At 53.2% G+C, this 14093-nt stretch overlaps 1 protein-coding gene across 2 annotated transcripts in view; it reads left to right on the forward strand.

Moving 5' to 3' along the window:
* Positions 1-203: 203 nt before the first annotated feature.
* Positions 204-14093, forward strand: part of LTBP2 (latent transforming growth factor beta binding protein 2) — a 113057-nt gene continuing 99167 nt past the window's right edge. Inside the window, exons 1-2 of one of the 2 annotated variants that reach the window (XM_030803412.1) lie at positions 204-1084; positions 8448-8518. In XM_030803412.1, coding sequence (XP_030659272.1) covers positions 591-1084; positions 8448-8518 — 565 coding nt within the window. In that variant the 5' untranslated portion in view covers positions 204-590. The remainder of the gene's footprint in view (positions 1085-8447; positions 8519-14093) is intronic. The other variant, XM_030803413.1, reaches the window with a different exon arrangement.

Genomic DNA, 14093 nt, shown 5'->3' on the forward strand with positions numbered 1-14093 from the left:
AACGATTCGGGGCAGGTCTGCAGTTCGAACTTGCCCAGGGCAGGAGAAAGGCGGCCCGGTGTCCCGGTCGTGGCAGGCGCCATCTGCCCGACCAGCGTCCGGGTCAGCCCCGCGCCGCCCCCTGCTCCGCACGGGTTAATCCCCCTCGCCGCCCGCTCGCCGCCCGCTTGCTTCCCGGTGCCAAAGTGGGTGTTGCTGGAATTCCTCGCTCCCTCTCCCGTAATGAGGGGGCTGAGCTGTCTCTCCGCGGAGGGGGCCTGGTGTGGATAAAAGAGACGAAAAAGCCGGGGGAGGTTTCCAAAAATAAAACCGTCCGGGTCCCCTTCAGACGGCTGCAGGCACGGTGAGGAGGCGTGAAGGTGCAGCAGCAGTGCGAGCCCAGCTGGAGTAGGAGCGCAGACTCGAGGCTTGGGGCGCGCAGCCCTCGTTCCGCCGAGAGCCGGGCCCCCAGTCGGCCGCTTCAGGGCCCCCTAGACTCAGAGAAGCGGGCCGCCGGGCGGGGCCGGGAGAACAGCCCGCGGGCGTCCAGCGCGCCGACCACAAAGCTCTTCGCGGTGCCCGCGCGCACCACTCTCCAGCCGCCCCGCGCCATGAGGCCGCGGACCAAAGCCCGCAGCCCGGGGCGCGCCCTGCGGAACCCCTGGAGAGGCTTCCTGCCGCTCACCCTGGCTCTGTTCGTGGGCGCGGGTCATGCCCAAAGGGACCCCGTAGGGAGAAACGAGCCGGCTGGCGGAGACGCGAATCGACTCCGGCGCCCTGGGGGCAGCTACCCGGCAGCGGCTGCAGCCAAGGTGTACAGTCTGTTCCGGGAGCAGGACGCGCCTGTCGCGGGCTTGCAGCCCGTGGAGCGGGCCCAGCCGGGCTGGGGGAGCCCCAGGAGGCCCACCGAGGCGGAGGCCAGGAGGCCGTCCCGCGCGCAGCAGTCGCGGCGTGTCCAGCCACCTGCGCAGACCCGGAGAAGCACTCCCCTGGGCCAGCAGCAACCAGCACCCCGGGCCCGGGCCGCGCCGGCTCTCCCACGCCTGGGGACCCCACAGCGGTCTGGGGCTGCGCCCCCAACCCCGCCGCGAGGGCGGCTCACGGGGTGAGCATGGGAGAGGGAAGTTTGGAGGGTGCAGAGGGGAGCCAGGGCTCATTTGTGGAGGGGCGTGCAGGCGAGAGGAGAGGGTGCCGCACTCATGCCCTCGTCCCTCTGTCTTTAGTACTTCGGGAAACAGCCCCGAGGTTCCAAAGTTGGGACTGGAAGATTTGATCCGCTTTCGAAGAGTTGAAGGCAAAGATAGATCATCATCCTCATCCTTTCTTACCAACTCGCCCGGAGCCCCGACGTTAAATCTTTTCGCAAGGCGGCTCTCCACTCGCCCGCGCTCCTCTTGCCTGCAACTAACGAGCTCTTTTAGACGCTTGCAGCGCTGCCGGGATCCGAGAGGCAGCGCGGAGAGGGCAGTGGGGTGGGCGCTCCAGGCTTTTGAGGCCCAGGGGAGGTTGAGCCGGCTCAGGGCGCGGGTGGGCGGAGGTGTCGGGGACCCCATGGAGAGAAGGTAGATGCGTCTCCAGGAGGGGAGCTGGCAGCGAAGCTGTTGCGTCGGGACAAGTGTCGTGGGGCGTGGGTCGGCCTGCGCACGCTGAGGGCTAGATGCGGGCGTGGGCGTGAGCTCTGGGCACTTTGGGCGGGAAGCGTGTCCCGATGAAGTTGCGACACAGTGGGCGCGTGGAGAATTGGATCAGTGTGCTCTCGTGCATCTAGGTGTAAGCGCGACTTGCGCGCGTTGCAGGGCTAAGCCACCCCACAACCCTGCAATTTACTTTTTTCCTCCCCCTGGGCACCACCCCCTGCCTGCCGGGGGCGCCGTCGCAGAGTGAGAAGACGCCCCAGTAATCCCCATCCCCAATCGGATCATCATGGCTGCGGGCGCCCTCCACCTTGCCTGGGTATGACAGGTGCCTCTGGAATGGAGGGCACTGAGCCCTGGGCAGTGAGGGGCTGGGTAGGGGCAGCATCGGGAAGTCTGGGAAGGGCTTTGGCAGCCTCTCTTTGCCTGGGTCCGATTTGCCAGTTGGGTTTAGTCCTGGGGAACAGCATGAAAGACACTTGTACCCCGAGTCCTACTCCAAGGACCTTGCGCTTCACAGCCTTGGCGCTCTCTGTTCTCCTTGGCTGGAGCGCTCTTCTCATATTTCAGCAGGATTAATGCTCTGTCTCTCAGATTTCTGCTCAGAGTGGCCTTTGGCCACCCCTGCCCCATCCTCTTTCTCCCTTCACCCTGCTTTATGTTTCTTCATAGTACTTATTCTATCTGATATGTTCTATTCCTATTTATGTGTTTATGGCCTGGCCTCCCAGCCCACGCTAATGCAAGCTCTGTGCAAACAGGGACTTCGTTGTGTCCATTTCTGTGTCTGTTGTGCCTAGAATAGTGCCTGCACTGGTTGGTATTCTCTAGTTATCTGTTGAATGAGTGGATGAACTCCCTGCTGCCCATGGAAGGCCCAGCTTCAAGCAGGCAGACAGTAGACCCATGCACTGCCAAGTCGCTTACACATAGGATCATTCAACAAGTATTAGTGGAAAGCACCTGCTGTGTTTCAGCGTTTTCCTTTCCTGATCTATGCAAGTGAATGCATGCTTCCAAGGATCCTGCGTGCAGAGCATGGGAAAGGGGGTGGAGGCCCAGAGTCCAAGGCATTGTTCCTGCTGGGAGAGCAACCCAATTACTTAATATCACGTTGAAGAAATGAACAGATGCTTTCTAGTACTGGAAGTTTCCTGTTAAGTGCAAAGGAGTGGGGCAGCTGTAGCTGAAGAGCTGAGTAGAGGGGACCTGTGACCTGGGGCCCCTGGGGCTCTGTGGGCAGCATGTGGGGAAGCAGAGGGGAGGTGGCAGGGGGGGGCCTGGAGGTGAGGGTGGCGTGCAGGTGTAGCACTGCCCAAGGACAAGGGCTTTTTACTGTTGGCACTGGCCCAGGGGTGGCACTGCAGCTCTGGTGTAGGGGAACCCAGAGACATAGCTTGGGCTGGAGCAGGGAGGAGCTTGTACTGCAGACATTTAGGTGCAGGTGAGGTGCGGGGGAAGGTGGGGAAGTGGAGCATGGGGGCTGGAGGGTGCACTATTAGAAGTCATGAAATAAAGCAAATTGTCACCACAACAAGGCTAGTGGATGTGAACAGGCATGTGAAGACATGGGCTGGGTGCCACCTGCTGTACACAGGTGCACACATCACATGACACACTGGTCAGGCTCCTCCCCCACATTGTCTTGTGCAGCTTTGATAAAGAGTGGGTTCCCTGACACTCCAGTCAGCCACTCCATGTCAGCTGGGGAGGACCTGAGGGGTCATCTTGTTTATTCTCTTCCTCCACCCTGGTCCATTCTGGCTAATGGCTTCTAGTCAGGCTGATCAGGTTGGCCATTCATTGCCTTGTGAGCTGCAGACAGCCAGGGACCAAGTGCCACCTGCTGGTGAATCTTGGAACTGCACCACTGCTACTGGCGCTTCCTCATTCATTCAACAAATATTTTGGAAGGACTTCTATACCCAGGCCCTATACAGGATCCTGAGGATATAGCAGTGACCAAGACAGGCAGACTCTGTCCCCATGGAACTTTCAATGTAGAAAAGATTTATTGCACATAATAAAGACTTATTAAGTTTGTGCCAGGCTCGATGCTAGGTATCTGGGATACAGCAGTGACCAGAGTGGACACCGTCCCTACACTAATGAAATTTACAGTCTACAGGGTTTCTTTTTCATTTCATTTCATTTCTTTTCTTTATTCTTTCTTTCTTTTTTTCTTTTTCTTTTTCTTTTTTTTTTTTTTTGAGATAGAGTCTCTTGCCCTGTCACCCAGGCTGGAGTGACATGATTTCGGTTCACTGCAACCTCCACCCCCGAGGCTCAAGCGATTCTCATGCCTCAGCCTCCCGAGTAACTGGGATTATGGGCGCGCGTCACCACACCCGGCTAATTTTTTGTATTTTTAGTAGACATGGGGTTTCACCATGTTGGCCAGGTTGGTCTCAAACTCCTGAGCTTAAGCACTACACCCGCCTTGGCCTCCCAAAGTGCTGGGATTACGGGTGTGAGCCACCATGCCTGGCCTCTACAGGGTTTTTTGAACTAGCCTCACAGCATACCACTTGTATAATATTTTTCTCTACCTTTCCCTCTTGTTCTGTTATTATTTTTCTTTAACTTTATATTCTGTTAAAATAACAGGATTTTGTGTTTTATCTGTTTTAAAGTATATTATGAAGTTTTGTAAATGCACTAAAAGATATTGAAAATAATATTACTTATAGTCTAGTTTTATCAAACCTTAATATTTTGGCATATTTTGATTCCAGTTTTTTAGTTGAAATTTCCTCTGTAAATTTGCCTCTTTCCCTCCCCAGAGTTAACCACTACCCTGAATTTAATTAATTCCAATAGATGTTTTTACAGTATTACTATAGATACATGTATCCACAAAATATTCAATGTTGTTTTGCATATTTTAAACTTAGATAAGTGATACCATATTTCATTATTCTTCTGCAATTTGTTTTTCCCCTCCTCATTATATTTTTGAGATTTAACCATGTTAATATAATTAACCCAAGTTTATTCATTTTCACTGTTGTATATTATTCCTTTGTCTGAATATTACCACAGTTTTATCCATCCTTCTGTTTTTGGACATTTAGATGAATTACATTTTTTTGCTATTACAGACAGTGCTTGACTCATTTTTCTCCATAAATAAATTCATAACTGAAAGGAAACTTTGTATCATTATCATAAGTTGAAAGCAGTACCACTTGTTATAAAGAGAAGGTAACTGTAGGAAAATTGAAATGAAAACAAAATGTTCTTAAGTTCTAGTCAGACATCATTCATTATCTTAGGAAGCTCAACTCTGTGGCAAGTTCCCTCTATTGGAAGGGGGACTAGCGTGTGTTGAGGGGAGGACGTGGCTTTTTTCACTGGCATAATTAGGTTAGAAGGATCACCAAAAGGAGAATCACTTTCTCACTATGTAACTCAGATTGTTGAATATTGTGATCTGTAAACCTAAAATGCCTTTCCTACCCTCAGTGTGGCTCATCCCACTTTTTGTGAAACTCCAGATTAAATGAAACAAAGAAGTATCAATTGTACACCACGTGTTGGGCACTGTGTTAGACTCTAAAGGCACAAGGAGAAATAAGAAAGAAACCTCGAGATACCCAAGACCAAGATACAACCAATGACCTGAGACAGGCAGTACTAAATGATCCTAGCAGATGCAGATGGAGAATGAGGGAAGGCTGGGTAGATGTCGGAGGAGGTGGATTTTTTTGTTTTGTTTTGTTTTGTTTTTTGAGATGGAGTCTCGCTCTGTCGCCAAACTGTAGTGCAGTGGCACAATTTCTGCTCACCGCAACCTCCGCCTCTGGGTTCAAGCGATTCTCCTGCCTCAACCTCCTGAGTGAGTAGCTGGGACTACAGGTGCTTACCACCATGCCCAGCTAATTTTTAGTAGAGACGGGGTTTCACCGTGTTGGCCAGGATGGTCTCGATTTCCTGACCTCGTGATCTGCCTGCCTCAGACTCCTAAAGTGCTGGGATTACAGGTGTGAGCCACCTTGCCTGGCCCAGGGGAGGTTTTGTACAAAGAAGGTAATATCTGATCTGCAAGTCTTGGAGTATGCAAAGGATTCAATCAGTAGACCAGAGAGGGAAGGCATTCTAGGCAGAGAGAGCAGCCCAGGCAAAGGCATCAAAGTGAAATCCATAGGGCAACTGGGGAGCAACAAACCTTGTATCCTTGGAGGAGCAAAGCCTTGGCTGTGGATGGCTGTGGAGACAAGGTGGGGGTGATGGGGGCAATTAGACCGCACAGGCAAGTAGGCACATGGGTGCCAGGGGGCCTTATAGAGGCCAGTGGAGAGCTGTGGGAGGTTTTTAACAAAGGGCTAGTGTGATCAGATTTGGCCCAGGTGGAATAGCAGCTCTCCCAGACTGCTAGCCAGATGTGTTCCCTACAGTGATGCTGGATACGGGGCTAATGTGTGCTGAGTGGTGTCAACTGGAAGACTGGACTCAGATGATCTCTGAGAGGTACCTTCTAGGGAGTCAGAGCGATTGAATTGTACATCCCAGCTGTTCAGGCTCATTTGCTCTCTGCTAGCCAGAGCCCACTGAACTGACAATTCCCAGCTGGTCACCTCCCTGGGCCTGCACCCAAAGCTTTAATATTGGCCTGTAGGGATCCTCAGAGTCTCTCCTTGGGGACCTGAATCTCTCTTGAGTGCCCTACCAGCCCCAGCCTGGCCGCTCTGCCTGACAACCTTTGATTCTGGCCAATCATCACGTGGCCCTACATCCCTTAGGGCCTACTCTGTGCAGGCAAAGCAGGGCTGGCCCCTGCCCTCCCACAGTCAGCTGCAAAGCCATCCTGAGGGCAGCTGGGGTGACGGCTGGCTCAGGGGGCCTCCTTGGGCTGGGCTCCATGCCATGACCTCCCAGCCAGGCAGGCTCCGTCCGTGCTGTCTGGGTTCCCACAGGCCCTAATTCTTAGAAAATTCCCAGGGCACAGAATCTGTTTCCTCTCAGAGTCCGCCTAGCCCCACGAGAGGTCTTGTCACCACCACAAGGGGTGGTGACATACAAGTGGGTACGTAGTTTCCCCTTCCACTGGGGCGCACCCCCAGAAACTCTGGGTCTGACAAGCAGTGCTTTCCCCGACCCCCGTGACATGGGCCTTGATGCAGCCAGGAAGCTGCTAAAGGTGGTCGCCCAGAGAGGATTTGAGGTGGCCCGAGTGGCACAACTCTTGGCTGGTGGGACATTCTGGGAGCTCCCTGGGAGGGAGGCAGTGCCCACAACTTTGGGCCAAAGGGCCAGGAATGGGCCTCCGCTTTTTCAAGCTGCAGGAATTTATTTTGAATTCCTCGTAAGACTCCAAAAACCACATAAGCTTTGGGGTCCACTCAAATGTCAAACAAACTCCTAAGTGGGACCAGATGTCACCATGCTGGCCACAGAGATCACAGGAGCAGCTGCCCTGCTCTGTCCTTCGCCTGTCCAGCCTCTGCACTTCTCCCTCCCCTCTTACCCTCCAGTTCCAGTGCCGGTGATGATTTCCGATGATAAGGATGGAAGCCAGAGCCCGGCCCAGCCTGCCAAGGAGTCGCTCCCTAGAGACCTCTAGGAGAAGTCCTTCTAGGGAGACGCCCTGGTCTGGGCATGTGGGTCTTTAGCTGTAGAGTCAGGGCCAGGTGGAAACTGCTGGTGCTGCTGGAGTGCGCCAGACACCTGGAAGCAAAGTTTGGGGAGCTGAGTGAGTGCCCCAGCACTGTAGGTCAGCGTCTCATGGGGATGCCCTCAGAGCCAACATCAAGGAGTGGCTGAAGGGCTGGGCACAGTGGCTCACACCTATAATCCCAGCACTTTGGGAGGCCGAGGTGGGCGGATCACCTAAGGTTAGGAGTTTGAGACCACCCTGGCCAACATGGTGAAACCCCATCTCTATTAAGAATATTTTTAAAATTAGCCAGGCATGGTGGCAGGACCGAGGTTGCCATGAGCCATTGCACTCCAGCCTGGGAGATATAGTGAGACTCAAAAAAAAAAAAAAAAAAAAAAAAAAAAAAAAAAAAAAAGGAGTAGCCGAGGGAAGAACACTATTTCCCTATAGAGTAAGTCCTGTTTGCCTCTCAAATAAAAATTGTGCCTCCAAATAAAAATTGTGCAGAGGCAGCTTAACCCACATCCCCAGCCCCACCTCGTAAGCACCTCTTAACCAGGCATTCTAGAGCCCTGTTCCTTCAGTGCCCACTCAGGGCTCAGCCTTCCCACGCACCAGACTGCCGGGGGCTGAGACTCCTCAGTGTGCATTCGTTGGCAGGTAACACCTCGTATGACCTTGAGACTGTTTTATGTGTGTCTTCCAGCTTCCGCTGGATCGTCAGCATTTGTAGGGCAAGGACCATGGTGTTTTTTGTTTGTTTGTTTTTTTTTTTTTTTTTGGTGAGAGGTAATGTAGAGTTGGAGCATGGCTTAGAGTTGGGCCAACCCAGGTTTGAATCAGGCTCTGGCGCTTACCTGCTGTGTGCAATTGGCAAGTCACTGAACCTCTCTGAACTGGCTTGTTTATTAGCTTTAGGATCACTGTCATTGTTGCCCCAGTGGACTGCCTTCTTTATGTCAGATGTTAAATATTCTCACCTCATTTAACCATCATAACAACCCAATTAAGCAGCTATTGTTATCTCCGTTGTACAGATGGAGAGAGTGAGGTTTCCCAGGGATGTGCAAAGAATGGCAGAGTCAGGATTCAATCTTAGATTTGCATGTAGAATAGGGACAGCCTTCCCAGCTTCTCTGTGTTCCTCCAGGCCCTGCCTGTAACTGTTGGAGGGGCTGTGAATAGTCCCCAGCTCTGAGCATCCTTGTGTTGACTCTGTTTTGGTGACCCCACAGGAGGAACGTCTGCGGGGGACAGTGCTGCCCAGGATGGACAACAGCAAACAGTACCAACCACTGTATCAAACGTGAGTGCCTCCACCAGTAGCAGACACTCCGCTGTATCAAACGTGGAGTGCCATTCCCCACCCTACTCCCGGAGCAGGTCAAGCTTCGGGACTCCAGAACCTGGAGCAGAAGCGTCTTTCCTAGTCTGCGTCCTGAAGATGCAGCCCCTCCTTAAAGTGGAGGCAATATCCAGTGGAAGGGAGGAGGTTTAAAAATGCCTCCAGCTGGGGCCGGGAGCGGTGGCTCACGCCTGTAATCCCAGTACTTTGGGAGGCCAAGGTGGGTGGATCACTTGAGGTCAAGAGTTGGAGACCAGCCTGGTCAAGATGGCGAAACCCTGTCTCTTCTAAAAATACAAAATTAGCCGGGTGTGGTGGTGGGTGCCTGTAATCCCAGCTACTCGGGAGGCTGAGGCAGGAGAATCGCTTGAACCTGGGAGGCAGAGTTTGCAGTGAGCCAAGATCGCACCACTGCACTCCAGACTGGGCGACAGAGCGAGACTCCTTCTCAAAAAGAAAAAAAATATGGGTCCAGCTGGACACAGCTTCTCAAATCAAATCACTGCTTGTATTTTCAAAGCTTCCTGCATTCCCTCCTGCTGTCCTACTGTGTTGGCCCCACTCACACTGCCGGCAGGGTCTTAGGAGCCTGCATGCACCTGTGTTCTGCAGAACATGGTTGGCCCAGAGCCTCTGCATCCCACATTTCCAAGGGCACCATTCATGTAGCATGTGATGATAATCCACCTCTGCCCTGGCCCCTGTCCCAACGGCCCTGGCCTCTGTTAGCCACTCTACCAGGATGGTCAGATGACACTCTGACCCATGCCTGGAGCCGTCTCCCCTTGGACTGCTCTGACGCCTGGCAGGCTGGCTCGAAGGAGAGAAAAGCCATCTTATTTTGTGGCAACCAAGGAGTGAGTTGGGAAGAGCTAGAGCCTCCACACCTGAGCCTCTTCTACTGATGGTATCAGAAGCATTAACAACAAGAGTCAGTACCTTCATAGCACTCACTTTGTGCAGGGTACACTTTAAACATCCTCTGTGGCGGGTGGATGAGGAACCTGAAGCACAATCAGGTAACTTGTCCAAGGTCTTGTAGTCAGGAAGTGCAGAGCTAGGATTTGAATCCAGACAACCTGACTCCAGGGTCCCTCTTCTTAATACCTGTACCCTGCTGCCAGGTATCTTACCTTCATTTCTGGGCCTCACTTTCTGCGTCTGTGAACTGGAGGTGATGGTACTATTGCTGTCACTGCTACTGCTACTGCTACTATTAGCTAACAACTGAGTATGTACTAGTGCCCCACACTGCACTAAGCTCTTCACATGCATTATCTTAGTTCGACCTGTCAATCATCTTATGAAGTAGGTGTATGCTTATCATCGTGGCTTACAGATGAGGAAGCTGAGGCTCAGGTTGCTTGGGAAACACGGCCAAGCTCCGCTGCTGCAAGTGCTGAGCTCGGGCTGGACTCGGGCAGACTGACTCCAGAACTCCAGGCTCCAATCTCCTGGGCTTCATTCACTCCCGACACCAGCGAGGCCTGGGCATTCCAGAGTGTGGAATCCTCACAGACCATAGCAGATATGGGAGTTTGAGGGAGCCCCTTGGATCTTTCTCCTTCCTCCCACAGGCCCCTCTTGGGTCCACATCAGCTCCCCAGGAACTCCACCTGACTATCCTTCAGGTGACTGCCCCTGCCTCTGCCAGTCCCAAGCCTGGCTGCAAAACCTCAGTCTCAACAGCTCCCTTCCTTCAAGGACCAGCCCCAGGCCCTTCTCGGTAGGAGGGCTTCACAGTTAATAGTCCAGGTGTGTGAAAAAACGTATGATGTTCCCAGCATGATGGATGCCGTCATCTGGGAACATCATACGTTGTTCTATGATAACGTATGATAATGTGGTTGTCCTAACACCCCACTTGATGGCATGCGATGGGGTTGCTCCCATTCCTGCGAGGCTGGAGATGTGGGTTCACCAAGCTCTTGGCTTCTGCCTCAGGCCTCGTGGCCCTGACCCTCTGCCTGTTTGAAGATGCAGCTCAGGCAGAATCTTGGGTCCCTCCTAGGACCTCCAAATAACAGAACCAGAGCCAAAAACTCAAAAACAAAAAGCAAAGCAGATCTGCTTGAACACCCTTTCCTTTTCAGGGAACCTGGATGCCTGGGGGCTTTCAGAGGTCAGGCCCTCAGTGGTCAGGTGCACTGGTGGGGGAGAAACACTTGTCCCTCATTATTTATTTTTATTTTATTTATTTATTTATTTATTTTCTGTAGAGACAAGGTTTTACCATGTTGGCTAGGCTGGTCTAGAACTCCTGGCCTCAAGTGATCCTCCCACCTCACCCTCCCAAAGTTCTGGGCTTACAGGTGTGAGCCACCACGCCCAGCCCCTCGTAGTTTTAAAGAAGAAGAAAGTGAGCCTCAGAGAGGTGGTGACTTCCTCAAGGCCACACAGCTTATTGGAAAAGAACCTGAGACTCAAAATCAGCTCTGAGCAACTCCTCTGGGTAGAGAAGCCAGGGATGTGGGCGGCCAGGTGGCTTTATGCTAAGCAGAAGCTCTGGGACTGGGGCCTGGCACTGTTATTTTTTTTAACAGCATCCCAGGTGATTCTAGGTGTGGTCAAAAATCACCGAGCAGAGTTGGGGATCAGTCATAGGAAGATCTGCCTTGGGGGCCCTCCTCAAACTTGAATGTTCCCCCAACCGTCTGGGAATCACATCAAAGAGAAGATTCTGATTCAGCAGATCTGGGGTGGGGCGGATATTCTATGTTTCTAACCAGCCCCCAGGAACGCTGACACTGCTGGCCCAGGGACCACACTTTGAGTAGCAGGGCCTTCCAGGACTCAGGAGGCCTGGGCAGGAGGGATTGGGACTTGGAGGTGGGGAAGAGGGTTGGTATGTTTGAGAGAGCTTAGCCTTTGCTGGGAGGCAGCACTGGCCGGTGGAGAATGTTGCTGAGGTTTCAGCTGAAGCTGCAGCGGGTGGCTTCGTAGGGGGTGGGCTTTTCCCCAACTGCCGGAGGGGTCTGGGCATAGGTCTCACTTGGGCCCTCCAGCCCTGGAGGTTCTCGGTTTCCTAACTTGCTAGTGATGTTCCAGGATTATTCTCTGCCAAACTGGAGTTTCAACCCTAGAAACCCAAGGTTGAGTGAGTTTGCATACTGTTACAGTACCAGCGCATGTGTGTAGGGGCATCCTTGTGCCCCAGTGGGTGCTGCGCCGGGATGCTGAGGTAGGATGCTGCCAGTACCTTCTCCCCTGGTATTTCTCTCCCTGGCTGTCTCACCCTGCTGCCCCCGGTCACCCACCCTGACCCAGGCACTCAGGCCAGCAGCTCTCCTGGAGGGGGTTGCCAGTGGGCAACAGCCTCTCCCACTTGAAGTTGGCTTGCCCGCAGCAGGGCTGGGTGCTCATTAACTGGTCCCTGTGCTGTTTGCTTGTTGCTATTTGGCTGCTAATAAGCCTAATGAGAACCATGCAGGCGGGCGGTGGGGTGTTGGCACTGGATGGCTTCATCCAGAGCTCCGCAGAAGGTGGGGCTCTTGGCTCCACACCCCGTCAGCTGGCTCTCCCCCACCCCTGTGGCTCCGCACCTCCCTCTCCCCTCCCAACAGCTACCCTCCTGGCTGAGGCAGAGACTGCCAATGTCAGGGAATGTTCGTGATTCTGTCCTAGCAGTTTCACACATGAAGGGATGCCTTCCTGGGCCGGTGAGAGATGGGGGCCGACATCCCCCACTGCCAAGAGTAAGGTCTAGTGCCAGAACCACGGGGAGACTCAGTCTCTCCCAGATATCTGTGGGCCCAACCCACTGCCCATGCTCAGGGAGTGCTGGTTTCTGCTCAGTTGCCCTCTCTTGCCTCTGGCAGAATCAATCCCAGGTCACTGTCACACACCAGTCCATCTCCTGGGCCTGCCCTCCTTCCGCCCTGTTCTGCAGGTGCCCATTGCTGGAAGCCCAGCCCCTCCTTCCACCTTGGCGGGGGCTAGAGCTGGGCCGCCGTCTCCTCCTCCAGTCTTGGTATCTGCCTTTCCTTCTGTAGCTTTGCCAGCTCTCTCTCGGGACTTATGTGTTTATGTATTTGTGGAGGCAGCTGACTGCGGCCTGCTGGGCCCTGCCCAGCAGAGGCGAAGAACTGGAGGGTGTGGAGTGACAGTGTCCTGTTTATAGTTGCAGCTTTTGGAAGACTGTCCACTCTTCCCAGACTGGCTCCCGCCCAACCCCACCCCAACTGGGGAAGGGGATTTGAATACTCCCTAGACTTCTCATTTTATCTCAGCCTGGACGCACAGGGGCTGGGGCTGCTTTGGGGAGGACAGAAGAGAATCCCTGCAGCTGTCGAGGAGCGGGCAGGCAAGTTACTCTCCCACTCCTGCCCCCAGCAGCAAGGCTTGAGATTAAGGGCATGCACTTTGGATTCTGGCACCAGATCCCCGGAGATGTGTTTGAGTCCCAGCTCTGTGTCCTGGGGCAAGTGACTGGCCCTTTTCTAGCCACAGGGCCTTGTCCATAAAATGGGCATAACCATCTATATAGAGTTGGTTTTGGGGATGAATGATACGAACTCGATAGCTCTTACTGTGCGCCAGGTACCATTCTAAGCACTTCATATTGTTAATTTTTAATCCTCACAACAACCCTATAAGCTAGATTGGATTTTTATCCCCATTTACAAATGAGGTTGGCTTTCTGTCCGAGTCATGCTGCTGAGACTCATCAGAGCCCAGACATGAATCCAGGTAGCCTGGCTCCAGAGTGCAAGGGCTTAGCTCTGGGCTTTCTGATAAATGAGTAAATGTGTGTAGACAGCCTGGCGCAGGCTAAGTTTAGCTGGTATTTTAATGCTAGATCAGGAGACCATGCTGGACTGCCTAGGTTTAAATGTCAGCGCTCAGCTCCACCACGTGGCTGAGGGGCTATGGGTAGGCTGCTTAAAGTCTTTGTGTCTCGGTTTCCTCTTCTGTAAACTGGGATCAATATTGGGCCCTGTCTCCCAGAGTTGTAAGGAACAAACGAGGTCACTTAGGTCAGATATTTAGTTCAAGGCCTGGCATGTGCGATGCACTCTATACATGTTTGGCCTTGATTTTGAGGGCAGGGACTGTGTCTCACCACTCTCAGCAGGCAGCACGCTGGGTACAAGGTAAAGGGTCCATAAGTATATACTGAATAATACAGGGCCTATCCCAGCCCTGTGCTGAGAGAGCCCTTTCTGCTGCCCAAGTTCTATCAGCCCTTCCAGAAACTCCCCACGGTGTTCAGGGGATCCTGGGGATGGAGACACTGGAGTGGGCCTGAGCATTTCTCTGCATGTATCACGTGGGCAATGGAATGGCATTTCCCCAAGTCCCCATCTCAGTCCTACGAGAACCCTGTCTCTCCTGATCTGAGCTCCTCCTTGGCTTCCCTGAGGGAGCCTGTTTGCCCCATTCATGCCAACCACATCCCAAAGTGGAAGACTGTGGCAAGGTGGCTAAGAGCCCCAGCTTTGGAGTCAGACTCCCTGAGTTCAAACCCTTGCTCCATCACTTACTAGCATGGTGATCTTGGGCAAGTTGTTGATGGTTCTGCCTCAGTTTCCCCATA

The sequence above is a fragment of the Nomascus leucogenys genome, chromosome 22a (assembly GCF_006542625.1).
Source record: "Nomascus leucogenys isolate Asia chromosome 22a, Asia_NLE_v1, whole genome shotgun sequence".
In the NCBI taxonomy this organism is placed as follows: domain Eukaryota; kingdom Metazoa; phylum Chordata; class Mammalia; order Primates; family Hylobatidae; genus Nomascus; species Nomascus leucogenys.